Consider the following 27,850-nt stretch of genomic DNA (forward strand, 5'->3'; position numbering starts at 1 on the left):
TCTCAAGGAACAAAAAACGTATCATATTTCACTGGCTATTTGTAGTAGCCAAATGTGAATGGAATTATTATTATTCTAGAATCATTCAGTTGACTGAATGTGACTGTGGTTGTGCTGTATGTGACTATGTGGTTGTACTGAATGTGACTATGTGATTGTACTGAATGTGGTTGTACTGTACGTGATTGTAAGTGTTTGACATGGGTCTAATTGAGCCCCCCCCCCACACTTAACACTAGTTTTTATCCATAGAAATCCTCACTTGCTGATGAAGACCTATAGTGGTTGAAATCAATGTAAAATACAGTATGAACACTGCTGCCTTAAAACTCTTTTATTAAGATGTGGATCATTATTGCTCATTTAAATGAGTCTGTGCAGTGTCAAAATAATACACCTGATACATAAGGGGGGAAAAAATGCTAAAAATACCACAAGACATGAAATAATGGCATTATGGGAAAATAATACATACTGTATTTCACATAGAGTATTTGACAAACTCTTTATTTACGTTACAAAACTGACAACTACTGTGACGATGTGTTAGCACAGCATGTGTCATCATTCCCCTGCAGTGTGTGGATTTACACAGCAACATAGCAGACAGCTTAAATAGTTTATTTTTTATTTAACCTTTATTTCACTAGACAAGTCAGTTAAGAACAAATTCTTATTTACAATGATGGCCAAACCCGGACGACGCTGGGCCAATTATGCGGCACCCTATGGGACTCCCAATCACTTGGGAGTGGGAAGGATACCAAATCCAATATCACACACTTCTTCCTTAGTATTCTGAGAACTGTCAGATAGCTGTGAGAGCTATGAGTGGATCGTGGACCCATGCATAAATGATAACTTTGCTGTAACTCAGTGGGGCAAGTAGAACATCCGGGTTAGTGTATGTGCATTATCTGGACAGTTGATTGTCTTTGTCTCAAAGCCTTTCCATTTCTGGGGTATTGAAGAAGCTTCTGATCTCAACCTTCTTGACAGGTAAGAAACACTTGGTTAGTGTATGTGTCTTATCCAATGGGTTGTCAGGTGAACGTTGAAGATGCTTCTTGGAGGTGATCTAATGATGTCATTGAATCGATGTCATTGAGTTGCTCACTGGACAAGACAATTATTCACTGAAAATTAAATCTGTCTTTCATTTCACTTATGTTGATACTTGATTGGCTATTTGCTGTCTTTTGAAAATACAAAAATAAATATAACTGTTTTATGAAGCACTTGTAGACATTCATTGTTTTCAAAATCATATTTTCAGCAAAACAGATACATACGTTTACAATATGACATCAAATCAAATAAAAATAAAGTAAGTGATATGTAAATGATTGGCAAAAGGCTCCAACCACCCAAGTCATAGACTGTTCACTCTGCTACCACACGGCAAGCGATACGAGAGCACCAATTCTGGGACAAAAGGCTCCTTAACAGCTTCTACCCCCAAGTCATTAGACTGCTGAACAGCTTCTACCTCCAAGTCATTAGACTGCTGAACAGCTTCTACCTCCAAGTCATTAGACTGCTGAACAGCTTCTACCCCCAAGTCATTAGACTGCTGAACAGCTTCTACCCCCCAAGTCATTAGACTGCTTAACAGCTTCTACCCCAAAGCCATTAGACTGCTGAACAGCTTCTACCCCCAAGCCATTAGACTGCTGAACAGCTTCTACCCCCAAGTCATTAGACTGCTGAACAGCTTCTACCTCCAAGTCATTAGACTGCTGAACAGCTTCTATCCCCAAGCCATTAGACTGCTGAACAGCTTCCACCCCCAAGTCATTAGACTGCTGAACAGCTTCTACCCCAAAGTCATTAGACTGCTGAACAGCTTCTACCCCAAAGTCATTAGACTGCTGAACAGCTTCTACCCCCAAGCCATTAGACTGCTGAACAGCTTCTACCCCCAAGTCAGACTGCTGAACAGCTTCTACCTCCAAGTCATTAGACTGAAGAACAGCTTCTACCCTCAAGCCATCAGACTGCTGAACAGCTTCTATCCCAAAGCCATTAGACTGCTGAACAGCTTCTACCCCCAAGCCACCAGACTGCTGAACAGGTTCTACCCCCAAGCCATTAGACTGCTGAACAGTTTCTACCCCCAAGCCACCAGACTGCTGAACAGCTTCTACCCCCAAGCCATTAGACTGCTGAACAGCTTCTACCCCAAAGCCATAAGACTGCTGAACAGCTTCTACCCCCAAGTCATTAGACTGCTGAACAGCTTCTACCTCCAAGTCAGACTGCTGAACAGCTTCTACCCCCAAGTCATTAGACTGCTGAACGTTAATTAAATGGCCACCTGCACTATTTGCATTGACCCCCTTTGTTATTGATGTATTTTTCTAATTGTTTTCCACTGACTCTCTTGAATTGGCTCGATGCACATTCACTACACTCTACCCACACATTCACTGTGACACTGACCGACTTTCACACTAGCTGCTGCTACTGTGTTTATTATCTATCCTGATTGCCTAGTCACTTTTACCCTTACCTACATGTACATACTGTATTACCTCAACTACCTCGCACCCATGCACATTGACTCGGTACTGGTACTCCTTGTATATAGCCTTGTTATTGTTATTGTGTTACTATTTAGAAAATATTTTCTTAATTTTTAACTCTGCATTGTTGGGAATGGGCTCGTAATAAAGCATCTCACAGTTGTTTTCGGCGTATGTGACCAATACAATTAGATTCTCATCTGAACAAATGAATGCTCTCGTTGTTATAATGAGGAATTTATTTAAATAATTTGGTTTTCCTTGAAGATTTGAATGGGCTGAGAAAGCCTTTTGTGATGGATCTAGACAATCTGGTGAAAAGGGAGGGTTTGCGACTCTTCTCTTCAAGTGGGAAGGACGATGCGATATCATAAATTCCCTCTGGAGAAAAGGAGCCATGAGATGTTGTCATCGTCTCTGCAACGAAAGACCATCCAGCATGCCATCAATTTACATTTTTACTCATGTATCAGACACTCTTATCCAGAGAGACTTACAAGGAGCAATTAGGATTAAGTGCCTTGCTCAAGAGCACATTGACAGATTTTGCCTCGTGAACTCAGGGATTCTGAACCAGCAACCTATCGGTTACTGGCCCAACCTCTTAACCCACTAGGCTACCACCCAGCCCACAGTACAGTATGTCATAGGTAACAACTCAGAGGAGTACAACGTCTTTCCAAATGAATTAGTGGAATGGTAAAGGGATAATGTCTCAGTCTTGACTGAGCAGCAGCCTAAACAGCAGCAGGGCTTACCTGTAAAGTACACAGTAGGGGAAATGTTCTGAGGCTGGTACTCCAGAGACTCTTGAGGACAGAGGTTCTTACTAACATTATTGGAACCCTGGTTGGTGGGAAAAGGCACATTAAAACAAACTGAAATGTTTTCGATATCTTAAAGTACAGCATATCAACTGCAAAGAAGCAGTGCAATGCCATGACACAAAGAATCATATAAAAGGTCAACAGCAGTGTTATTCATGAAAGATGTATGTGTACTATACCTTTGTATTGAAGGTGAGGACCTGCTCTCCAGTACTGCTGATGGTATCCCTTTCCAAATCAAACACGCCTTCTACAATGTCACTGGTGGCCACGCTGGTAGCGGACTCAAAATAACATTTAGCAGTGGCTTTGGTGATCATTTGAAGAATGACCATGCAAGTAGAAGTCTTTGGATCGTTCTGGACTGAAACATCAAAGTTTATGTTTTCATACTCATCTGACCACTGTCTCAGGAAGCCCTTCACTGTCTCTTCAGCAAATATCTGGAGAAGCTGAGAGGAGAGCTCCTTGGATATGGCACATTGTTCCTTTCCCCATTTCAGCCTTGAAAGAATGGAGTCTGAAGCACTTTTGGCTGCTTCCAATGTTAAGACCTGTGGAGTGCTGTGGCTGTCCTGAATGGCTATCACTTTATCCACCAATTCATGGCTGAAAATGTGGATGGTCCAAGTGGAAATGATTTTTCTCAATTTCCTAACAGCAGATCGGAGGTCGTCAGGATGAGAAGCACCCTGTCCATCTTCCTGTGTGTTCTCAACACTTTCCACCATAATGTCCACTACCACCCCAGCAGCTTGCCTGACTTTGTCCACAAAGGTTACAGGAAGTAAGTCCTCTGTGTGAAAGAAGTCCTCAATGATTGTGTTTCTAACAATGGGAAAGTCAATCTGAGCAGGAAACTCAGTGGGGATGGGAGTCCCGGGTAAAGCAAAGTGCCATTTCGACTGCCTTAATTTTGAAGTAGGTGTTAGAGAGATGGAGGAGCGTGAAGAAGAGGTATTTCTTGTATTTTGGCTGTCAGCACTCCTACAACGGATCGTGTCAATATCCTCCAGCATGGATCCTGAGAGCTCAGTGGTTTTAGGTAGTAATTTGTGCAGAATGTCCACACAGGCATCGTTTACACCAGGTGTAACACTGCTCTGGTTGACCTCAAGATGGCCGAGACTTGCTCTTTGTGATGCAGGACTGCTTTGATACGTAAAGATTTGGATTGAACCAAGTGTTGTGTCTGATCTTTGAAGATCTTTTCTGAGAAACTCCGTAATCTTACTTTGCAGACTGTTGTAGATGTTACGAGCAACAGACCAGATTCTTTTCTCAGAAACCTGTCCAGTGGTGAGCAGGGAGGTTCCAGATACCATGTCAGATGATTGGGTGGTCTGGGTGAGCTCCTGCTGGTCTTTCACCATGGTTTGTATAATATCAGTAGATGTGGTGGATGTAGATACAGACTGGAGGTACTTATCTGTTGTACCTTCCTCCACAATGTTAAATGATCTAGAGAGGACCTCACTCACTCCTTTCTCAGCTTTGGTTTGGAACTCATGACTAGAACGTTTTTGGAGGCTCTTTGTTGAAAGACTGTGGGAAGATGCAATGCCTTTGGAGGCAGCCGTGCTGCAATCTAGACTTACTGGAGAGGTTCGCTCAGGAGAACCTTGGAGACGTTCAAACATGTCTTCACATGGTGTTGGGGACCTTGACAAGGAGATGTCCTTCAGCTGAGACAGAACACCACCTACCAACATGTTGACCTCAAGGGACATATCAGATATTTTCTTTCCTACTGTGGAGAAGCAAGGTGCATTTGATGCCTGATCCTCGCATGAGGTCAAGATTGTTGAAATGACCTCTTTGGTACTATTGGTCAGTAGAGCCTCGTCTGTTTCAGTCCAGAGAAGTTTTGAACTCTCGCTGCCACCCCTGTGTAGAGCCACTTCAAGGTTCAAACTGTGCAAGTGAGGCACACTCTTACTAGCTTGCCTCAAGTCCTGGCTTGCCAAACAAATGTGCTCCTTAGTCCCAAGATGTCCAGAGTCCTCTGTGGGTATATGACTAGACATTCTGCTCAGCATGTCTGACCTCCGCTGATGAATGATGAAGTCCTTTAATGTCTTCTGAATATTGTTATATAAACTAGTGGTAGCAGACCAGATCCTGCTCTGTAGCTTTTGTGCATTTTCCTGGAGGTCAGGTTCTCTCTCCTCTACTTCTGCAGGTTGCGCCAAGCTCTGCAGGTCTTCCACAAATGTTTCAATGATGCCAAAGGCAGCAGAATCCGCACAAATATCCTTTGACCATGTGTACTGGTTTTGAATGGAACAAGACCTGGATGCTACAGAATAAGCAGGCTGTGCACTAGTTAAGCTACTGGCGGACTTTTTAACTAGGAACTCACTCACTGCTTGAGTGGCATTTCTCTTAAATTCATCACTTGAGAGTTTTCTAATACAATCTAACAGACTGGTCAAAGAAGCTGTGGCCTTACTTCTGCTGTCCTCAATTTGACAGGGGAACTCACATACTATTGGTGATGAGGCCCTGGAATGGGCAATATCCCCAAGCTGAGCCAGAACACCCTCTACAAATTTCTCTCTCTCAATAGAGAAGCCTGATCCTTTTTCTCCAACAGTGTACAGGGCGTCCTCCTTTGATATTTCAGTCTTGTACAAGACCAGAAGCTCTGAGATGACTTCTTTGATGCAAGTTGTCAGAAGGAGCTTGCTTTCTTCTGACTCAGTTTTTGCCCAAATAAGTTTTGAGCTCTCACTTAGGCCTCTTTGTAAAGTAACTGCACCAGTGGACTCTGGCAACTGAGGCTCACTCTTACTGGGCCAATATTTCATGTTTAAGCAAGGAAGTGGAACTGTCTCCTTAAACTCAGCATTTGTGATGTTGTCATCAGATGTGACAATGCTCTTTAAGGCACATCGCTGAAGCTTGCCGAAATAATCTTTCAAGTTGTTTTGGATGCTGTGGTAAATGTGAACAGCAGCAGACCAGGCACTCTTCTGTTGGGGACTCTCTTCAGATTCAACCAAGGACTTCATATCTGACACGAAAGTCTTAACAACTACTGACGCTGTTGAGCCCACTGGGTGAATTGACTCTGTCTTTACAATGCCAGACAATGTTTGACCTGATACAGCACCTGTTAACTCAGACTGAATGACTGAACTAGGAAAGCTCAAACTACTGACTTTTTTGTCAAGAACTCCACTCACTGCTTGTATTGCTGATGTTTGAAACTCCCGGCTGGAGAGTTTTTGGATGCTCTTAGATGTGAGCGTGCAGGAGGAACCAGATTCACCAATATTGTAGCTGGTCTCGTATTTCCTTATCAGGGCATCAAGATCCTCAATGAAGCCAACATGCGATGCCAAAAACGTGATCTTGTCCTTCAGATCTTCCAGCAAATTCTGTTCGTTCTCGTCAACAAAAGCCACCATTGTGTCAGAGATCATGGTCATGACTTGCCCTGTTAGACTTTTGCTCTCTTGGTCAACTTTTTCAAGTTTAGCAGCCAGCTCTCTCACCATGCTCTCAGTCACCTTGGTCTGTGAGTCTCCCCTTACCGGTGTCACTACAGAGGTTTGGCTAGCGGAGGCACTCTTAACGACCACTGATAAGGCCGACTTGACATCTTTAGCCAACTCTGCCATTACAGCAGGGGTTAGCATCATAGAGCCTGCACTTCCAGATGGAGAATTGGACATGCATGCAAGTTTGGATAGAGAACCTTGCAGGCTGTCCTGCACACAGGTGACAAGGGTGTCCTCTGAGACACCTAAGAGGACTTGTAGCGTCTCAGAGTTGGTTGTTTTCTTCTGCACATCAGACAGAGAGGTTAGAGTCCTTGGGGAAAAAAACCGCAGAAATCATCAAAGTCAAACAAATAATATGTAAGGCTGTGATGCACATTCAGTGTGTCAAATACATCTGCACCATTGAAAACAATGAGGAAAACGCTGCTGTTTCTCTGAGAAAAAACCTTAGTGTGATGTCAGCCTAACTGCTTAATTTCTAAAGCCCAATAAAATGTATTTTGTATAAGTCATTTGTATTGAAACTGGCCTGTAGATATCTATCTATCCTGGCAATATCTATCCTCTACAAAAATCCAAATTGCTATAAACTTCAAATACTGTAACTTCTAATAACTTCAAGGACAATCATAAATACAAGGCAGTTTGAAGAAATGTTAAAGGGAAATTTCTAAATGTTTCAACTTCATATTCATCATCTCCAGCACCACCCCAACATCAGCATATGTGAAAAACGGGCATTTCTATGTTTTGTAGTAAAAAAGAAAGAGGAAGATAAGTGTTTTCTATGACATCATCAACCAATTAGCAGGCAATGCCTACTCATAATTGGTTAAAAATCACACGATGCACACTGATGATGTCATTAGAATCTAGAGCTGAGCATTTAACCAACATTTTTGTTATTTTTCGGTTTTTAAACAATTAATTGACCGGCGTCGGCTCAATTATTTGAATTCCATATAGTTAATTTTTTTCTTCTTCTGTGAGCTCGATGCTCAGTTTCTGTAGAGATAAATCAGATCAAGCACGAACTATGCAATGTAGTAGGGAGTTGTAGTTTCCAACAGGCCAATATTCTACATAGTTTAGCACAGAAAATACGGCAATTAATTCCCATAATCCATTGCACGCCCATTTGCTTGTCCACTCTGTGTGGAGCAGATACGGAAACCTCATTGACTGAGACGGAGAGACGAGAGAATGCATGAGAGAGATAAAAAGCAGTTGCGTTGCGAGGATCCTCTACCTGGAAATACATGATCTAAGTGATTGACAGTTGGTGTTCAGCGGTCATAAAAGTAGGTCTTATTTACTTAGAAGAACTACTAAAATAGTAATTTTGTCAGACAGAATAAGCAGCAGCTCTATAGAGATGAGTTGATGACTTGGAATGAAATAATAAAGTCATCAAATAAATATTTTATATGAGAAAGTAAATGATGGTTGATAAGTCATAAACAGTAATGGACAGTCACTACCATCATGGGACTTTTATTCATTGTTTTATTATGTGTTGTTACAGCATTCAACACACATAATCCATAGTGCATTCAATGTCTAAAAAAAGTATTGAAATCCAAAACCGTGATTATTTTTTAAATATTTGAATGGAAACCAAACCAACCTCAAAAAGCACTAATTTCTCAGCACTATTGGAAACAGTTACGTCCCTCTATATTTTTTTTACTACAAAGCATGGAAATGTGTAATTTTCACATATGGTGATGCTGGAGATGAATATGAAGTTGTTAAATTTCCCTTTAAGAACATACCTCATGGCCCCCTTGGGCAGGTAGCTTCCACTGCCCAGACTGCCCTTAGTCAGGTAAATCTCCTTGAACTTAAGTTGTGATTCCTGTTCTTCTTCCTCTTCCTGCTCCATACAGTTGGAGGAAGGGTAGGGAGTCGGGATGCGAAAGCTATTGTAAGACTTTCGACTGCCTGGCCTCTTAGGTACACCAGCCTCAGTAAATCTCACGCGGGACTTGGTGTTAGTCTTATCGTCTAACAGACTGGTGAGTGACGCTGTGAGAGATCTCTGTGACAATGGAGAGGAGGCAGCATCTTGGATGCCCAGTAGTTCGTAAAGACCTGGGATGATGATCTGCATCAGCTTGTCCGATAAAAACTGGACAATCCTCAGACACAAGCCGGCAAGCTGTTGTTTTGTCAGCTGTATTCCAGAAACAGAAGAAGTGTTTTAAAATGTTGCATAGTGCGTCTTTTTAAAGCTTATGAACAAGGTTAAACATTAGGCAGAGTTTTCATGGTAATCTAATTAAATTGTCAGTAACATGATCTTACCGGGTCAAACATGCCCTCACGAATCCCCCTCCATTGCCTGAAAACAATATTGTTATAAATGTTGTCATATCAGGATGCGTGGCAGAATAGTTTTTATTTAATTATTTGCCTGATCGTGAAGTTATACTTGCTTTGTGTCAGTTGTTTTGGCAAAATTGCAATGTGACAACTTTTCTAGCACTGAACATTTTTTTCCGATTGATCAGTTTCTAATTTGATCCTATTTCCTTGAAGGTGTGATAGTACCAAAGAAAACAGAACATACTTCTCAGTTAGGTTTTGAAGGAAGTCCATAAGTGTCAGATGTTCCACATTGTTGAGCTTTCCCTCTTCTGTGGTTTCCATCACTGAGGTTGCTCTGCTCCTGGTACAATTGCTCTGCTCCTGGTATAAATGTAATTATATTGCAAATAATCAAACTTAATATACAACAAATATCATACTGAAATAATTATTAACTGTTAAAGAGTGGAGGAGCATTGGCAACGTTGGGCCAATTAAACAACTGCAACACAACAGAGATGGTTGTGGTACGTCAACATTGCCAATGATAGCATCACTATAACATTTTACTGGATTAATGTTGTAATATGAAATGACAAGGTCAACTTACCACCTCATTGACAGCTTCAGAGGTCATCCATCACACAGACAGGCAGGTCTAGAGACTGGGACAAGGCTCTATGGTCATAACCAGGAGAGAATGGAAACATCAGAGCAGTCCCAATGGCAGAATCTAACCACTGTCTTCATGTCAAAGACTCACTCACTCATTTGCTTTGTCAAACCTACCCCTTAGAATGACTTCGATATTAACACTGAATATATTTTGTTATTAAGAGATCTCTCAATAATTAATCACAATAGCATATTGGTAGTAGTCAGTGACATATTAAAGCTAAGCAGGGCTGGGTGTAGTTAAAACCCTGGATGGGGTTCGATCCCGGGCTGAGGTGCTGCCTATAGTTTTTTTCTGAAAGTGTATATAATATTGAAAATCTGACATGGTTTCAAAGGTACAAATTCAACCTATTTTATAACAAGGTTTGGCTATGCTGAATTTAGTTTACAATGATGACATCATCCTGTGGTTGAAATTTCACCCTCAAAACAACAGTTAGGCCTATACCCCATTATATCCACTACACCCCTCCCCTCCACAAACACACACTTTATATTTTACCAATATATATGCAGCCCACCAGCCCTAAAGCATGAACATGTTTTTTTGCTAGAAAATGTGGATTAAGATCATTTTCGCTAGTTTCATCTAAATGGAAGGGCAACATGACATTGACAAACTTTGACATATCTGCTTTCACCAGGATTTAAAAACCCAGGCTTTCCTAAAATGTTTACCTCAGCCAGTCTAGAACCCAGGTGTGTCTACAAAACACATGTACTCCTCCATAAGGTTCATGGCTTGCCTATTGTTTTATCCCAGTACATGAGGGGCAACTGGATTCAGGATTAAACACAAGCAGTCTTTAGGTATATCTTATTACAGTTTAGGCCTACCTTATTATTTTCTTCCATCTGGCAATATCATTTTAAGGAATGAAATCTGTTTTGTTGCTAGTATTATTAGTAACTGTAGGAAAATACAGCTGTAGAGTACAAGAATCAGCTACTTTCTGAAGGGAAGCCAAGCTCATAAGCAATTTAGAACCTACAGACAATTATGACAAAGTTGGAATGCATGAATGTGTCACAAACGCCTTGTGGTCACGTTATTTTGGGGCGTGGCTCCGCATTCGTGACCGGTTCTCTTATTTCTATTTCCCGGTATCCGTTAGTAGTGCTGGAATTTGCGATTAATACTTTTCTCATTCCGAAACCGGATTATATACAGACCGGTAGTTAAATGACAAAAATTATGATATTCGCAATGTCATTAAGCAACAAAAAAAAATATCTACTACAATTTCGAAACATGATTTTGTCATCAGTTCAGTACCATTTGTTTGATTTTGTGGACCCACGACTAGACTTTATCCATGTTAGCTAGTTGCTAGCGATGCTAGTCAGCATAGGCTGCTACGTGATAAACAGTTCGCATTAGCGAATTAGCTACCTAGCTAGCCAGCCTAACAAGCTGTCAAATCCAATGGAAACCGATGCAACCCTGCTGCCAAATAAGGGCTAGCTCGATGACCCGTGGTAACAGTGAGGTCCCCATGAGTTTCAAGGCTTTAATAAGTGCTATCGTGCAGAAAAAGCGAATAAAATACTGGTTGATGAGCTAGCTAAATTAGCTAGCAAGACGGGTATGACCGTTAACAGCGTGCATGCACAAATGCATGACGACACATTGTATCTCAGTGAAGCAGGCATGCAGAACGAGATCGCCCCACCAAGCCAGATAGTAGAGGGGTACAACAACGCCGGGACACAGAGGCATAGCTCATACAATTATATTTTGTTCCAGTCAATGACAATACATGTTGAATAATAAATACCTGTGTCAAATATATGGCATCGCATGCTAGTGCAAAGATAGCTTGCATGGATTTTTAAAAAATCCGGTGACCACTAGATGTCCTCGTATATCCACATTTAGATCAACTGTACTTGATTTTTCATCAGTACTGTGAATGACAAGCCCACTGAATCTAGTTTAATAATCTTTAAACTCAGCAGGTAGAGGCCTAGGTACTTCAAATCAGTGCTTAATTTGAGCAGGATCATGCCAGAACAGGATCCGGCACCGTTCCGTTCTGGACTGTTTTGTTCCGGAACCTATTTGGCCGAATCCGGTACCTCTCGTGCCATGAAAAATCATTTTCACTTTTTGCTATTTAACAATTATAATAAAAGCGATCAATGTTCATTCGAGTTGCCTCTGTAACAGGGTTATATTGGTGATTCCCCTTGCCACTTTATTGTTAAGCCAATGGGTTTTTGGTTTGAGTTTGTCTTGCCTTCACCTACTCAACATGGCATCTTATTGGCTGGTTTGAATAGCTGCTTACGAGGGGGGATGTTCCAGTTAAAATCGTCTCAGTGAACAAGCGCCAAACCAGCGGTAAGTTGTTGGTTGCAAAGCACTGTACATCAAAAGTGATTTTTATACTTTCAGGTGATGATTTAAATGTTCAATTTATATCAAATTGTTTGTAAATGTTATTCGAACATCACACATAAGATGCAGCGGTTTTTGGAGAATATTTGTTGTGCATTTTGTTGTAGAGAATTCCCGCCAGTACTAGCTAGCAATTTACTGTGTCAAGTTACGGAAATACTGCTGTCTGTTGAGAAATAAATTAAATCATTCAGAATAGCCTAATACGTCATGAGAAGCCCTCTAATTTAGCTACAGAGGACCAATAGCTTATTTTTTAAATAGCCTAGCTGCGGATTGTAGCCCAATAACAAAGAATAGCCTACAGTCGGGAACGAGAGGCAAATCTGCCAGTGAAAAAACAGCACGCAGACATAACAGGCCTTTTGCAAATATAATCGAGGGAAAACACAGATTGAAAAGCAATGACTCTTGCTGAAAAGATAAGACTATGCTGTAGACTACCAAAATATTTGATATTTTGATTTGATTATATTCAACTCCCAAACATTGTTTTACAAAACAGAGAGAGGGAGAGATTTGACACGAGCGCATCGACAATCTCCAGCGAGTGAGCTGCGCATCATTGGGTGAGTCAGTGAAACTGGAAAGCATTTTTAGGACTAATTTCCTCCTCATATTGTAGCCTACTATATGTTTCTCCACAAACCTAGGCCTATAGGCTATTGATGGATTCAAGACAAGGTAGTTTTTATTGATCTCAGATACTAAGTTTGTCAGTGTCAAAGTAGCCTGCCATTTCGATCATTTGTGCGGATTAAAAAAAGATAATGCCAAAGTCTCCAGTCATGTAAAAGGATGTAGAATTGCACGAAATGCGGTTTTAAAAAGGCCAACACTTTCCCGGACCCTAGGCTACTAAAAATGTTCCCCATGTGTGCACCTTCTATATGTGTGCACCCAAGTCCATATGGGAGTTGTAGCAATGGGACAAGACTGTAACTACCAATTGGATACCACTAAATTGGAGAAGAAAAAAAAAGAAGTCACCTTGGGGGTTTGTGGTATATGGCCAATATACCTCCGCGTTGCGTTGTGCCTAAGAACAGCCCTTGGCCGTGGTATATTGGCCATATACCACGCCTCCTTGGGCCTATTTTCTTAATTGTACACAATTGGACACTTTTACAATTATTGTATGGTAAACATTGACATCTGTCTGGGTGGAACACCTTCCATAATGGGTGTCTGTGTGGGACACCCTCCATTACGGCTCCATCAGTGTTGAGCCCTCTCATTCTGATTGTATGGGACACTCAATTACGTCTCCTTGTGTTTCCAATCTTCTTCCTCTGGCAGGATTACTTCCACGTGCAACTGTCAGACGACAAGCAGGTGAGGCACTTCCTGGAGCTGAGCTATGCTGGTGCCATCCTTCGGGACAGCTGGGTCCTGACAGACGTTGGCATCACCCCTAGCAGTGCCATCTGCTGCCTGCTGAAGGTACCAGCCGAACACCTAGCTGTTTCTACCCGTGCTTGAAAATGCATATCAAAGTGAGCTGGCTATTGCTTGAAACAGCTTCATACTATCATTAACATAAAGTGTTTCAGATATAGTGTGGTGATATATATAGTATGGTGATAAATAGTATGGTTAAATAGTATGGCTATATAGTATGATTATATAGTATCATTATATATATTATGGTGATATAGTGTGGTAATATATAGTATGATTATATAGTATGGTTATATGGGGCGGCAGGGTAGCCTAGTGGTTAGAGCGGTGGACTAGTAACCGGAAGGTTGCAAGTTCAAATCCCTGAACAGACAAGGACTGAACATCTGTCGTTCTGCCCCTGAACAGGCAGTTAACCCACTGTTCCTTGGCCGTCATTGAAAATAAGAATTTGTTCTTAACTGACTTGCCTAAAGGTAAAATGAAATAGTTGTAGGTGTAGGTGACCAAATACTTATTTTCCACCATAATTTGCAAATACATTAAATCATTAAAAATCCTACAATGTGATTTTTCTGGATTTTTTTTTCTCATTTTGTCTGTCATAGTTGAAGTGTACCTATGATGAAAATTACAGGCCTCTCTCATCTTTTTAAGTAGGAGAACTTGCACAATTGGTGGCTGACTAAATACTTTTTTGCCCCACTGTATAGTGTGGTGGTATATAGTATGGTGATATATAGTATGTTGAGGTCACCCTGCTTGAGACTTAAAGTAAAATTGCCCTTGCTCAACCAAGACCATGGTTATGATAGAGTGATTGGTTAGTAAGGACACTGCTTTATACCGAGACCATGGTTATGGTAGAGTGATTGGGTAGTAAGAACACTGCTTCGTGAGTGTGTAGTGTTGTAGTACAGAGGTCCCTGGGTACATGTCCAGAGCCAGACAGGGACAGAACTCACTCTGTTCCACAAAGTTCTGTGGAAGATTTGCTAACAGAGGAGAGTGGTTATGTATCTAAGTACAAATGTAACCATCAGAATAATGTTTATTTGTGTTCCTTACTCCTTACTTAGTTGGCTGGATGTTCTTTGGGTGGTGGACCATTCATGATACACACAGGAAACTGTTGAGTGTGAAAAACCCCAGCAGCATTGCAGTTCTTGACACAAACCGGTGCACCTGGCACCTACTACCCCGTTCAAAGACACTTAAATATTTTGTCTTGCCCATTCACCCTCTGAATGGCACACATACACAATCTATGCCTCAATTGTCTCAAGGCTTAAAAATCCTTCTTTAACCTGTCCGCTCCCCTTCATCTACACTGAAGTGGATTTAACAAGTGACATCATTAAGGGATCATAGCTTTCACCTGGATTCACCTGGTCAGTCTTTGTCATGGAAAGAACAGTTGTTCATAATGTTTTGTTTACTCGGTGTATAAACACAACATAAGGTATTTATGTAAAACAAGTGAATTTACTGTATGTCCATGGTCTTATACTTCAGCGGGAGCCGGTGGTGCGTGTGTTCAGTGCCGTGACGGGGGAGACCCTCTCAGTCTTGGGCACTGTGTTTCTCCTGAGTACGTCTGTGGCCAGGCTCATGACCCTGGTGTCCCAGCAGTGTGGGCTTCCCGTCAGCTCCTTCAGACTGAGCTCTCCCACCGGCCTGCAAATCTACGACTGCAACCGGCTGCACGACTACGCCATTGACCTGGGTATGGCCTTCCTTGTGCAGTAGATCAATGGTCCTCTGGCTCAACACCTTATGGATGTAACACAGAGACAAATGGACTGTATGGAACACATTCTTGGTTAATGGAAACCAGGAGGACAACCTGCATGTGTCTCTGTCTCTCAGGGGCTACTCTACGGTTAGACACCTGGGATGGGTGGGTGGAGTTCCTCAGAGGCTGCTTCCTGGGACACAGACTGACCGTCCAACGACACCTGTCTAGGGAGAGACCTGTGAGGAGGTCAGAATACACATCTACACACTGAACTGTATGATAGACTTACTATCAACAGTGATGGTACTGAATCTTTATATAGCTTACAATTATGGTACTGACCCTGTATATAGCTTACAATGATGGTACTGACCCTTTATATAGCTTACAATGATTGTACTGACCCTGTATATAGCTTACAATGATGGTACTGACCCTGTATATAGCTTTCAATGATGGTACTGACCCTGTATATAGCTTACAATGATAGTACTGACCCTGTATATAGCTTACAATGATAGTACAGACCCTGTATATAGCTTACAATGATAGTACAGACCCTGTATATAGCTTACAATGATAGTACTGACCCTGTATATAGCTTACAATGATAGTACTGACCCTGTATATAGCTTACAATGATAGTACTGACCCTGTATGTAGCTTACAATGATAGTACTGACCCTGTATATAGCTTACAATGATGGTACTGACCCTGTATGTAGCTTACAATGATGGTACTGACCCTGTATGTAGCTTACCATGATGGTACTGACCCTGTATATAGCTTACAATGATAGTACTGACCCTGTATATAGCTTACAATGATAGTACTGACCATGTATATAGCTTACAATGATGGTACTGACCCTGTATATAGCTTACAATGATGGTACTGACCCTGTATATAGCTTACAATGATGGTACTGACCCTGTATATAGCTTACAATGATAGTACTGACCCTGTATATAGCTTACAATGATAGTACTGACATTGTATATAGGTTACAATGATAGTACTGACCCTGTATATAGCTTACAATGATAGTACTGACCCTGTATATAGCTTACAATGATGGTACTGACCCTGTATATAGCTTACAATGATAGTACTGACCCTGTATATAGCTTACAATGATAGTACTGACCCTGTATATAGCTTACAATGATAGTACTGACCCTGTATATAGCTTATATTCTCGTGTTTTTTTCCTTCATATGTTTTTTCTCTTACCCTGATATTTAATACTGCATTGTGGGAAAGAGCTTGCAAGTAAGCATTTTACTGTACTGTTTTATAACCCACTGTATCTTGTGAACTTGACAAAAAAAACTTGAAACGTGTTATAAATACATTGATTCTGTATTATTCCAGGTTCCAGCTCCGGGTGGCACTCTACATCGCTGCTTCTCTGGGCCACCTGGACCTGGCCGGCTGGCTGCTGGAGAGGGGGGTGCGTGTCATTGAGCCGGTGGGGGTTCACCCTTACCGTGAGTGGTGCCACCAGACGGCCCACCCCGACGTCGCCAAGGTTCCCGCTGTCGCCTCCATCAAGCGAGGCCAGCTCACCATCCTCAAACTCTTTATCGCCAGCAGCGTTCTGACCCTTGACCCTGGGGATCCCGACAGGCGTGACCCCCTGAGGATCGCCCTCCAGTACGGCCACAGAGAGTGTGTGCGTCACCTGGCAACCAAGCTGTGCTCTGTGGTGGTCCTCCCAGGTATGGCCCTGCCCATGCGGACATACCTCCAGATAAAGGGCTGGGTGAGGCTGGGGCAGAGGAGGGCAGCATCCAGGCACTGCATGGGCCTCAACAGGGCCGTTCAGGACCAGGGTGGGCGACACGGTCCTGGTGGACGGCTTCACCCTCCCCAAGATGTCCTCCAAGTCCAGGAGGAGTGAGGCTAAGGCGGGTATCAGGGTGATGTCCACAGCCTCTCGACGTTTGACCCCCATCAACTGCCCATCTCATGTAACCTGCCCGCTCCGCGCCCTGGCATCCCAGGATAAACCTCTTCAACTACCGAAGCAACACCCTGTGGCCACGAGTGATGAAAGAGAGAAGAAGAGGGGATGTGAGGAGGATGAGAGTGGGGATCAGAACAGCAACCAATGGAGGAGCAGAGTCCCGCTCCCGCCCATTTCCAGAGACACCAATCTCAGACCTGTGTTTGACTCGCCAAACTCCGCCCAGATACTCACCACCTCACTGGAGGCCTTTTCTCTCCACTGCGACCGCACACCCAGAGAAAACGCCATATACTGTTTGGCCTTGGCCAGGTTAGTCCAAGTTTAAATGACAGCTACGGTGAATATGAATATTTCTCTGGAGGTTTCTTATGAAAGGTGTGAATACTGTCAGAAGAAGCCTCCTATAATCAGTGGTGGGGGGGGGGAACACATGTAAAAGCTGTTTACACACTTTTTATTTTATTTTGTTCAAGCATTTACCCACCTTTTGTGGAAGATGCATTGAAAGTAGAGGGAGCGTTACTTCTTTAATCCTGAACGGCAATCAGCATTTACCAGTCAATGGTTTTACCACTACATCACTGCCTATGATATACCCTTATCCTCCCTGAATAGATTTCAGTACAAACAAATCATGAGCCAACCATCATGCTTAGAAGGTATATAGTCAAATCAACTCAAACTTTATTTGTCACATGCGCTGAATACAACAAGTGTAGATCTTTCCGTGAAATGTTTACTTTACAAGCCCTTAACAAACAGTGCAGTTCAAGAAGAGTTGAAGATAATATTTACCTAATAAACTAAAGTAACAAATAATAAAACATTTGAACTTGTCCGGTGGCCATTTGATTAATTGTTCAGCAGTCTAATGACTTGGGGGTAGAAGCTGTTATAGGTTTACCCTAACAAGTCCTGAAACAAATCATGAGCCAACCATCATGCTTAGAAGGTATATAGTCAAATCAAATCAACTCAAACTTTAATTTGTCACATGCGCTGAATACAACAAGTGTAGATCTTTCCGTGAAATGTTTACTTTACAAGGCCTTAACAAACAGTGCAGTTCAAGAAGAGTTGAAGAGAATATTTACCTAATAAACTAAAGTAACAAATAATAAAACAGTTGAACTTGTCCAGTGGCCATTTTGATTAATTGTTCAGCAGTCTAATGACTTGGGGGTAGAAGCTGTTATAGGTTTACCCTAACAAGTCCTGAAACAAATCATGAGCCAACTATCATGCTTAGAAGGTATATAGTGTCAGTCTTATTGGTTCACACTAACAAGTTGTTTCAGTATGGGGAGAGGATAGGATGTAAGAGCACTTCATTAATGTATTGAGGCCATTACATATACAGTATTTCACAATGCTAGGACACAGATTTGGTCTCCTAACCTTGTTCTGGTTGATTGACTCTCTAACAGTGCCTTCACACAGAGACCATGGTTGCAGCAGCTGAATGTAGCGCGGACTCTGTCCAGGAGGAGTGCTCAGCACATTGGGTAGACACCAGGATCCTGGTCATTAGACTGCTGAATAGCTTCTACCCCCAAGTCATTAGACTTCTGAACTTCTTCTACCCCCAAGTCATTAGACTGCTGAACAGCTTCTACACCCAAGTCATTAGACTGCTGAACAGCTTCTACCCCCAAGTCATTAGACTGCTGAACAGCTTCTACCCCCAAGTCATTAGACTGCTTTACAGCTTCTACCCCCAAGCCATCAGACTGCTGAACAGCTTCTACCCCCAAGTCATTAGACTGCTGAACAGCTTCTACCCCCAAGTCATTAGACTGCTGAACAGCTTCTACCCCATTAGACTGCTGAACAGCTTCTACCCCCAAGTCATCAGACTGATGAACGTTAATTAAATGGCCACCTGCACTATTTGCATTGACCCCCTTTGTTATTGATGTATTTTTCTAATTGTTTTCCACTGACTCTCTTGAATTGGCTCGATGCACACTCACTACACTCTACCCACACATTCACTGTGACACTGACCGACTTTCACACTAGCTGCTGCTACTGTGTTTATTATCTATCCTGATTGCCTAGTCACTTTTACCCTTACCTACATGTACATACTGTATTACCTCAACTACCTCCCACCCATGCACATTGACTCGGTACTGGTACTCCTTGTATATAGCCTTGTTATTGTTATTGTGTTACTATTTAGAAAATATTTTCTTGCTTTTTAACTCTGCATTGTTGGGAATGGGCTCGTAATAAAGCATCTCACAGTTGTTTTCGGCGTATGTGACCAATACGATTAGATTTTCATCTGAACAAATGAATGCTCTCGTTGTTATAATGAGGAATTTAATTAAATGATTTGGTTTTCCTTGAAAATTTGAATGGCCTGAGAAAGCCTTTTGTGATGGATCTAGACAATCTGGTGAAAAGGGAGGGTTTGCGACTCTTCTCTTCAAGTGGGAAGGACGATGCGATATCATAAATTCCCTCTGGAGAAAAGGAGCTATGAGATGTTGTCATCGTCTCTGCAACGAAAGACCATCCAGCATGCCATCAATTTACATTTTAACTCATTTATCAGACACTCTTATCCAGAGAGACTTACAAGGAGCAATTAGGATTAAGTGCCTTGCTCAAGAGCACATTGACAGATTTTGCCTCGTGAACTCAGGGATTCTGAACCAGCAACCTATCGGTTACTGGCCCAACCTCTTAACCCACTAGGCTACCACCCAGCCCACAGTACAGTATGTCATAGGTAACAACTCAGAGGAGTACAATGTCTTTCCAAATGAATTAGTGGAATGGTAAAGGGATAATGTCTCAGTCTTGACTGAGCAGCAGCCTAAACAGCAGCAGGGCTTACCTGTAAAGTACACAGTAGGGGAAATGTTCTGAGGCTGGTACTCCAGAGACTCTTGAGGACAGAGGTTCTTACTAACTTTCTTGGAACCCTGGTTGGTGGGAAAAGGCACATGTAAACAAACGGAAAATATCGATATCTTAAAGTACAGCATATCAATTGCAAAGAAGCAGTGCAATGCCATGACACAAATAATCATATATCTCATAAAAGGTCAACAGCAGTGTTATTCATGAAAGATGTATGTGTACTATACCTTTGTATTGAAGGTGAGGACCTGCTCTCCAGTACTGCTGATGGTATCCCTTTCCAAATCAAACACGCCTTCTACAATGTCACTGGTGGCTGTAGCTCCCTTCAGTAACCACGAGCACAACCGTTCCTTGATTTTAACTGGCGGCTTTATTCTGTAGTTTTAGTCAGAATTATCACCTTCCGTGAGAACTATAAAGTAAATAAAAAATACAGTTAAGCACACTCTTACAACCTTATCATACGAGTGACTTATTAGCTTGGTATAACTCTGAAGTGCTTACATACATAACACTTTAACTGGTGTTATAAAGGGTTCAGATTAAACACATGAATAAAGGAAAAAATACCTCATTGGCTGCTTATTACAGAAGGGAGGAAAAACAAACTTCACACTTATTATTCCTGGTGTGAATTCACACTTCATCCTAACATACACTCTTCAACCTTTATGAACTACACCCGATGACATGAAAACTTAGCTAGGGGATTGCCTTCCCTCCAAAAGTGTGTTACTACAATAAGGATCCCCGTTACAACAGTATTAGCTACGTAGTTCCGCTTGTATTATCATTTCCCCCGCACAGCGGACACGTAAACAATTCAAACGAAAGACAACGACATAACCTGTAAGTCTAACTGTCAGTTACACTCCCACCAATCACCGGTGATTTCTGTGAAAGGGGTCTGCAGGTTTCATGATCGGCTTCCAGGAGGGTGACTGTCTTATGGATGGGCCTCTCCAGATAGGTGGCTTTTGGTGATGCGTTTACCTCTCATCTAGGGTTGAGTCGCTGATCAGTAACTTGAATCTTCTCACCCGGCCATCCTGTCCCGGGTACACTTCTGTAACCTTTGCCAATTTCCACTGGTTGCGTAGTGCAGTATCATCTTGCAAGATGACAATGTCATTAATCCTTGCGTTTCTTCTGTCTTTACTCCATTTCTGTCTGTGTTGGAGGTTTAGGAGGTACTCTTTCTTCCACCTTGTCCAGAATTCATTGGCTAAGAATTGTACTCTGCGCCATCTCTTGCGGAGATAAAGATCTTCCTTGATGAACTGTCCAGGTGGCGGTAAGATAACTGTGGACTTCATTGTTAAGATGTGATTTGGCGTGAGAGGTTCTGGACCTAATGGATCATTCAGATATTCCGTAGTTAGGGGCCTACTATTTATTTCATAGAGAAAGGTATGCAGAGAAGCGGTGTCGAGTCTTCCGTCTGACTGATCAAGAGTGGATGTTAAGACACTTCGTATCGTGGGGATTTGCCTTTCCCAAACACCACCCATGTGACTTAAAGATGGGATGTTCATGATAAACTCGCATCCAAGTTCCTTCAGTCGTGTTTGATCCATTTCTTTCAGGGCGTCCACAAACTCGCGTCTTGCGCCAATGAAGTTGCTGCCTTGATCACATCTGATTTGACAAACATTACCACGTATGGCAATGAATGAACGCAGGGAATTGATAAAAGCGTCGGTGGTTAAGTCGTCAAGCATTTCAATGTGAACTGCTCGGGAGCCCATGCAAGTGAGTAGGAGCCCATAACGCTTTAACTCTCTTCTTCCGTCCTTGGCATAGAAGGGTCCAAAGCAGTCCATCCCGCAGTATGTGAAGGGAGGCGCGGTCTCCATGCGTTCCTTCGGAAGATCTGCCATCTTTTGCCCTTCTGTACATCTTCTGAATTTCCTGCATTTCACACATGTGTAGATGTGAGAGGAAACTGCATTGCTGCATCCTAGGATCCATATACCGTTGGATCGCAGCTCATTGATCGTCATTCCACGTCCTTGGTGTCGTACTCTTTCATGATAGTGCTTGACGAGCAGCACTGACAAGTGGCTATCTCTTGGCAGGATTGCGGGATGCTTCACATGGGAATGAAGAGTTGCATGAGCCAAGCGACCTCCCACCCTGAGGATACCTTGCTCATCCAGAAATGGACTCAATTTATGCAACTTGCTTGCTTTATCTTTGTTCTTGATGTCTTTCTGGTGCCTAAGGTTGTGTATCTCATGGGATAAGGCTGCTTCTTGAACCATCTTTATAATGGTGAGCTCTGCCTCTCTCCTTTCTTCTATGCTTGTAGCTTCACTGGACCTCAATTTTAAGCCTATGGCTTCCTTGACACGTCGTTTGAGCCTGGCAATAGCTTTTACCACTCTTGCCCAGTCTGAGAACTTATGAAGGTGATCTAGTAATGATCTTTCTTCCTTTGCTTGGGTATCATGGACCAGGGATTTCAGCTCTGGATCATTGTCTGAGAACTCTTCCCCCTTGACTTGTCCTTTGGGAAGTTCTTCATGCCAAAGAAAGTCTGGACCTGTGAACCAGTTGGAAGCCATGAGCTGTTCTGATGTGAGACCTCTGGAAGCATGATCCGCAGGATTCTCTTCAGAGGTCACATATCTCCATTGTTCGGGATCTGTGCTTTGCTTAATGCGTTGAATACGGTTAGCTACAAAGACGTGGAATCTTCTGTCTTCATTGTTGATGTAGCCAAGAACTACCTTAGAGTCTGTCCAGAAGTATTCCTGTAGACCTTGTATCTCTAGCTCCTTTTTGAGCATGTCACTTGTTCGAACAGCTACCACCGCTGCTGAAAGTTCCAGTCGTGGTATGGTCGTAACCTTGGAGGGGGCGACTCTCGACTTCCCCATAACTAGGGAGCAATGAACTTCTCCTGCGGTGCTGATTGTTCTGAGGTATGAGCACTCTCCATAACCTGAGGGACTAGCGTCGGAGAAGTGATGGAGCTCATAACTCTGCACCTCCTTGAAACTTGATGGCAAGTAGCTTTGTTGGATCCTTACTTCAGACAAGTTTTGTAGACCTTGGAGCCAGAATTCCCACTGGGAACGTAGGTCATCTGGAAGGGGGTCATCCCAGTCGATTTTGTCACGACACATCCGCTGCAAGATCTGCTTCCCCGCCAGGACAAAGGGTGCCACAAACCCAAGCGGATCATATACAGAGGCTACTGTAGACAACACTCCTCTTTTTGTGAGTGGGCGTTCCTTGACAACTACTCTAAACTGGAACTCGTCTGATGCGACACACCATAGTACACCAAGCGCTCTCTCTATGTGTGGTTCACCCAGTGCCATATCCAGGTCTTTGGCACCCTTGGCACGTTCTTCCTTGGGAATTGTGGCTATAACTTCCTTGCTGTTAGAGATAAACTTGTGCAACCGAAGTTTGCCGATACTGCAAAGCTCTCTTGCTTCTTTCACCAGCTGGGCCGCTTCAGCTTCAGACGATACGCTCGTCAACCCATCATCAACATAAAAGTTCCTTTCTATGAACTGGATAGACTTCTCGCTGAAGCTTCCTCGTCCTTCGGCAGCAAGATGTTTGAGACCATAGTTGGCGCAACCAGGAGATGAAGCTGCGCCAAACAAGTGGACCTTCATACGATACACTGAGGGTTGAGACTCTAGATCTCCGTTCTCCCACCAAAGGAACTGTAGATAATCTTGGTCTTCTGCTTTCACATGAAACTGGTGGAACATGCGCTCTACGTCACACATGATTGCAACTGGACCCTTACGAAAACGACAAAGGACGCCCAGCAATGTGTTTGTCAACTCTGGACCGGTAAGGAGATGATTATTCAAGGACGTCTCTCGAAACTTAGCTGAGCAGTCAAAGACTATCTTCCCAGGCTTTTGTGGGTGATAAACCCCATGGTGCGGGATGTACCATGCTGGGTGCTTGTTAATTTCCTCTTTAGAGACCTTCTCAGCATATCCACAAGCTATAGTCTCTTCCATGAATGCTGTTTAGTCCTTGTAGTACTGCTTGTCTCTCCTTAGCCTCCTTTCCAGGCACCTGAGTCGGTGAACTGCACATGTTTTATTGTTCGGCAGATTGGGTCTTTCTTCCTTAAACGGCAGCGGCATCTCATAATGTCCATTGTCCTTACGTCTGATGCCCTCTTTCATTTTCTTCAGGAACCAGATATCCTCTTGAGATATGAGGTCCTCTTCTGCAGCTCTCTCGTTGAAGTCAGATTCAAGCGTCTTGATAATGTCCAGTGTTGTGATTACTTCTCTTACACGTGTTCTACAAACATAGTGTACTTGATTTGTGAGGTTGGAAGAAGATTGAAGGCTTGGCATCACCTGTCTAACGATAACCCGATGACTCACTCCAATAGGGTCGCCATAGTCGATACATGGATTTCCATAGCCGACTATGCTCCAGCCAAGATCTGTTCTCTGAGCAAAAGGCTGATTTCCCTTACCAGACACAATTTCTCTTGGAAGGAGAGCCTGGGAGCAGTTGTAGCCAATTAAGAGACCGGCATCACAGCTCTGTTGAGGAGCAATCTCCTCTGCAATGTGTTCAAGATGAGACCATGCTCAAACCAGACAGCTTCTGGCAGGGCACAATGGTATTCATTGAAGCCAGAGTTTCAGTTGGACTGGCTCCTTCCTTGTATTGAGAGCCTTTGTTGTCTCTTCAAGGATAAAAGTGGTGTCGCTCTGGGTGTCAAGAAGTGCATACACAAGAACTTCACGATCTGGCTCACTTGTGGTTGACACCCATACTGTAATAATTGTGGAGGTGTGAGTGTTGTTAATGTCCCTTACGACTCTTTTAGATATGGCCTCACTTGACGCTCTTGTCCCCTTATCTTGTGGGGTCTTCCTATCCCTTAACCTTTCCTTAGTACGATCTTCGTGCAGGCAGGATGGATGCCTCCTCTGACACGTGTCGCAGGTGTTCCTGTTATCGCAATCTTTTGAGCGATGCCCAGGCCTTAAACAGCCAAAGCACAATTTATTCTCTTGAACAAACTTCTGTCGCTCTGCGGTGGGCTTGTCCATGAACTTCCAGCATTTGTGGAGACTGTGACCTATCTTTCTCATCAGAGTTAGTTGCTAATACCCTTGCTCCGGGGCTTTGAATCCTTGGCGTCTTAGGTTTTCCATCTTCGCTTGGTTTCAAAGCATGAAGGGATGTCACAGGATTGCAAGCGATCTTTGCTTCTCTCGTGAGAAACTTCACAAACTGACTGAAGCTTGGAAAGATCTCAGTTTCTTCTAAGATGTCTATGACCTTTCTATTCCATCTTGAAGTTAGCCAATCTGGAAGTTTAGCGAGGATCTTTTGGTTTTCATTACAGTCATTAAGCACCTCCAGGCCCTTATTCTGAGACATAGCAGCCTCACAGCTGCGAAGAAAGTCTACAAGGTCTCTAAGTTCAAGACTGTCCTTGGATCCTATCTTAGGCCATGCATTGAGCTTATCTCTGAAGGACTTGGCGATGAGGAATTTGTTTCCGTACCTTTCTTCAAGAATGGTCCATGCAGCATAGTAGGCTGACTCTGTTCCTAACATAAAGTAACTTTCGATGGCTTTCTTGGCAGGCCCACCAAATTATTTTCTCAAGTAATATATCTTCTCAGTTGCTGGTATGTTCTTCCTGTCTATCAGACTCTGAAAAGAGACCTTCCAGTCAGTGAACGAGAGTGGTTCTCCATTGAATGTTACTGGTTCTGGTATGGGGAGGCGGCTTTCACTGATTGATTCCGCTAGTAACCTGAACATGGTCTTGGTGCCATCTTCTTGCTGTGTGCTTGTCACAACATGTTGTGGTGAGAGACTGTGAAATGAGCCACTTCTGTGCATGACTTCTTTCACATATTTGCAGTTAGAGAGTAGTTCTCTCTTCTCGTCCTCTGAGTTTTCATCTTGCTCATACACTTGCATTCGCGCCTTGGCAGCATTTCGTTTCTTGAGCACTTCTAGGCGCTCTAACTCTCTACGCTTGTCTTCTAGCGTCCTTCGTCTGGCAGCATTTTCTACCTCTAACTTGACTCGCAGCCTAGCTTCTTCTAAGCTGCGTTTCACAGCCTCAGCTTCTTGCTCCGCTGTCCTCTTCTTATCTTCATCTTCGAGTCTCTGAAGCTCTTCTAGTTGGCGTTCTTGCTTAACCATTACTTCTAAAGCTGCTTGGTTAGCAGCAACTTCCGCTGCAGCCTCTTGTCTCTTGACAGATGACACGCTTGAGCGTCTGGAGTTGACCTTTGAGTTGCTTTGAGACTGGGAGGAAGCACTTGAGGGCTGATAGTTGAGACTTGACTTATGTGAGAGTTCGGACATGCACAAGGAATTGCTGTCCTTCCAGTGCAACTCTATCTGGTTACTTTGACCTTCTTCCCTGCCTTTTAAATGACACCTTACAGTCTTGATAATAGACATTGTAACTGCTTCACAAGTATCAACTCTGCGTCGTATATCGTTGTCGGGAATGTCGATTTGACGCAAATTTACATAGACAAGGTTTTTGCTCTGCAGAGGTATGGCTAATCTTGTTTAAGAGGTCTTCTAGTAGGTCTTCAGAGCAACAGCCTGTCAGTGACAGTTTTGCTTCCTTTACCAGAGCCTTCCACTTCTCATAGCTGACCCTGAAACGATGTTCGAGCTGTCTCCACCTTTCGTCGCGCAATTCTCTGCCCTTTTCAGTTAACCTGCGGACCCTCTCACCTTTTCGTGGCTCTTGTTGTGCTATCTCATTAGCAGCCTCTGTATCATCATTCACTGGCCGAAGTGACTCCACACCAGTCTGGGCCTCTTCCTGCTGTTCTGTTTGTTCTGATGAAGGCTCGAAGTTTGCGAGGTGTTGCTGCAGCTGCTCAACTTGACCCACCCCATCTCTATCACCTTTAGTGAAACTACCTCTTTCTGACATTCTAAATCAAGGACCTGCTCTCCAGTACTGCTGATGGTATCCCTTTCCAAATCAAACACGCCTTCTACAATGTCACTGGTGGCCACGCTGGTAGCGGACTCAAAATAACATTTAGCAGTGGCTTTGGTGATCATTTGAAGAATGACCATGCAAGTAGAAGTCTTTGGATCGTTCTGGACTGAAACATCAAAGTTTATGTTTTCATACTCATCTGACCACTGTCTCAGGAAGCACTTCACTGTCTCTTCAGCAAATATCTGGAGAAGCTGAGAGGAGAGCTCCTTGGATATGGCACATTGTTCATTTCCCCATTTCAGCCTTGAAAGAATGGAGTCTGAAGCACTTTTGGCTGCTTCCAATGTTAAGACCTGTGGAGTGCTGTGGCTGTCCTGAAGGGCTATCACTTTATCCACCAATTCATGACTGAAAATGTGGATGGTCCAAGTGGAAATTATTTTTCTCAATTTCCTAACAGCAGATCGGAGGTCTTCAAGATGAGAACCAACTTTTCCATCTTCCTGTGTGTTCTCAACACTTTCCACCATAATGTCCACTACCACCCCAGCAGCTTGCCTGACTTTGTCCACAAAGGTTACAGGAAGTAAGTCATCAGTGTGAAAGAAGTCCTCAATGATTGTGTTTCTAACAATGGGAAAGTCAATCTGAGCAGGAAACTCAGTGGGGATGGG

The 27,850-nt window shown here is 43.0% G+C and overlaps 2 protein-coding genes and 1 pseudogene across 6 annotated transcripts in view; 1 reads left to right on the plus strand and 2 right to left on the minus strand.

The window, feature by feature from the left end:
• LOC110513387 overlaps positions 1-27,850 on the plus strand; it is a 51,891-nt pseudogene that overhangs the window by 1,467 nt on the left and 22,574 nt on the right.
• The window catches only part of LOC110515912, a 34,541-nt gene continuing 9,440 nt past the window's right edge, over positions 2,750-27,850 (minus strand). For 3 of the 4 annotated variants that reach the window (XM_036973537.1, XM_036973536.1, XM_036973535.1), the window contains 6 exons: positions 9,434-9,552; positions 9,169-9,205; positions 8,637-9,037; positions 3,532-7,171; positions 3,284-3,371; positions 2,750-2,942 (listed from right to left, as the gene is read on the minus strand). In XM_036973537.1, coding sequence (XP_036829432.1) covers positions 2,764-2,942; positions 3,284-3,371; positions 3,532-7,171; positions 8,637-9,037; positions 9,169-9,205; positions 9,434-9,552 — 4,464 coding nt within the window. In that variant the 3' untranslated portion in view covers positions 2,750-2,763. Of the gene's footprint in view, positions 2,943-3,283; positions 3,372-3,531; positions 7,172-8,636; positions 9,038-9,168; positions 9,553-27,850 lie in introns of those variants that run through there. The other variant, XM_036973539.1, reaches the window with a different exon arrangement.
• Positions 19,186-27,744, minus strand: LOC110511499. 2 transcript variants are annotated; one of them, XM_036973563.1, is made up of 4 exons: positions 27,233-27,744; positions 20,464-20,541; positions 20,211-20,298; positions 19,186-19,869 (listed from the first exon to the last, which is right to left on the minus strand). In XM_036973563.1, the coding sequence occupies exons 1-4, from the start codon at positions 27,704-27,706 to the stop codon at positions 19,691-19,693; spliced, it is 819 nt and encodes a 272-aa protein (XP_036829458.1). In that variant the 5' UTR covers positions 27,707-27,744; the 3' UTR covers positions 19,186-19,690. The 2 variants fall into 2 exon arrangements, with proteins under 2 accessions (XP_036829458.1, XP_036829457.1); XM_036973562.1 differs by having other exon boundaries at positions 20,464-20,484; positions 27,176-27,730.

The sequence above is a fragment of the Oncorhynchus mykiss genome, unplaced genomic scaffold, assembly GCF_013265735.2.
Source record: "Oncorhynchus mykiss isolate Arlee unplaced genomic scaffold, USDA_OmykA_1.1 un_scaffold_266, whole genome shotgun sequence".
Lineage (NCBI taxonomy): Eukaryota > Metazoa > Chordata > Actinopteri > Salmoniformes > Salmonidae > Oncorhynchus > Oncorhynchus mykiss.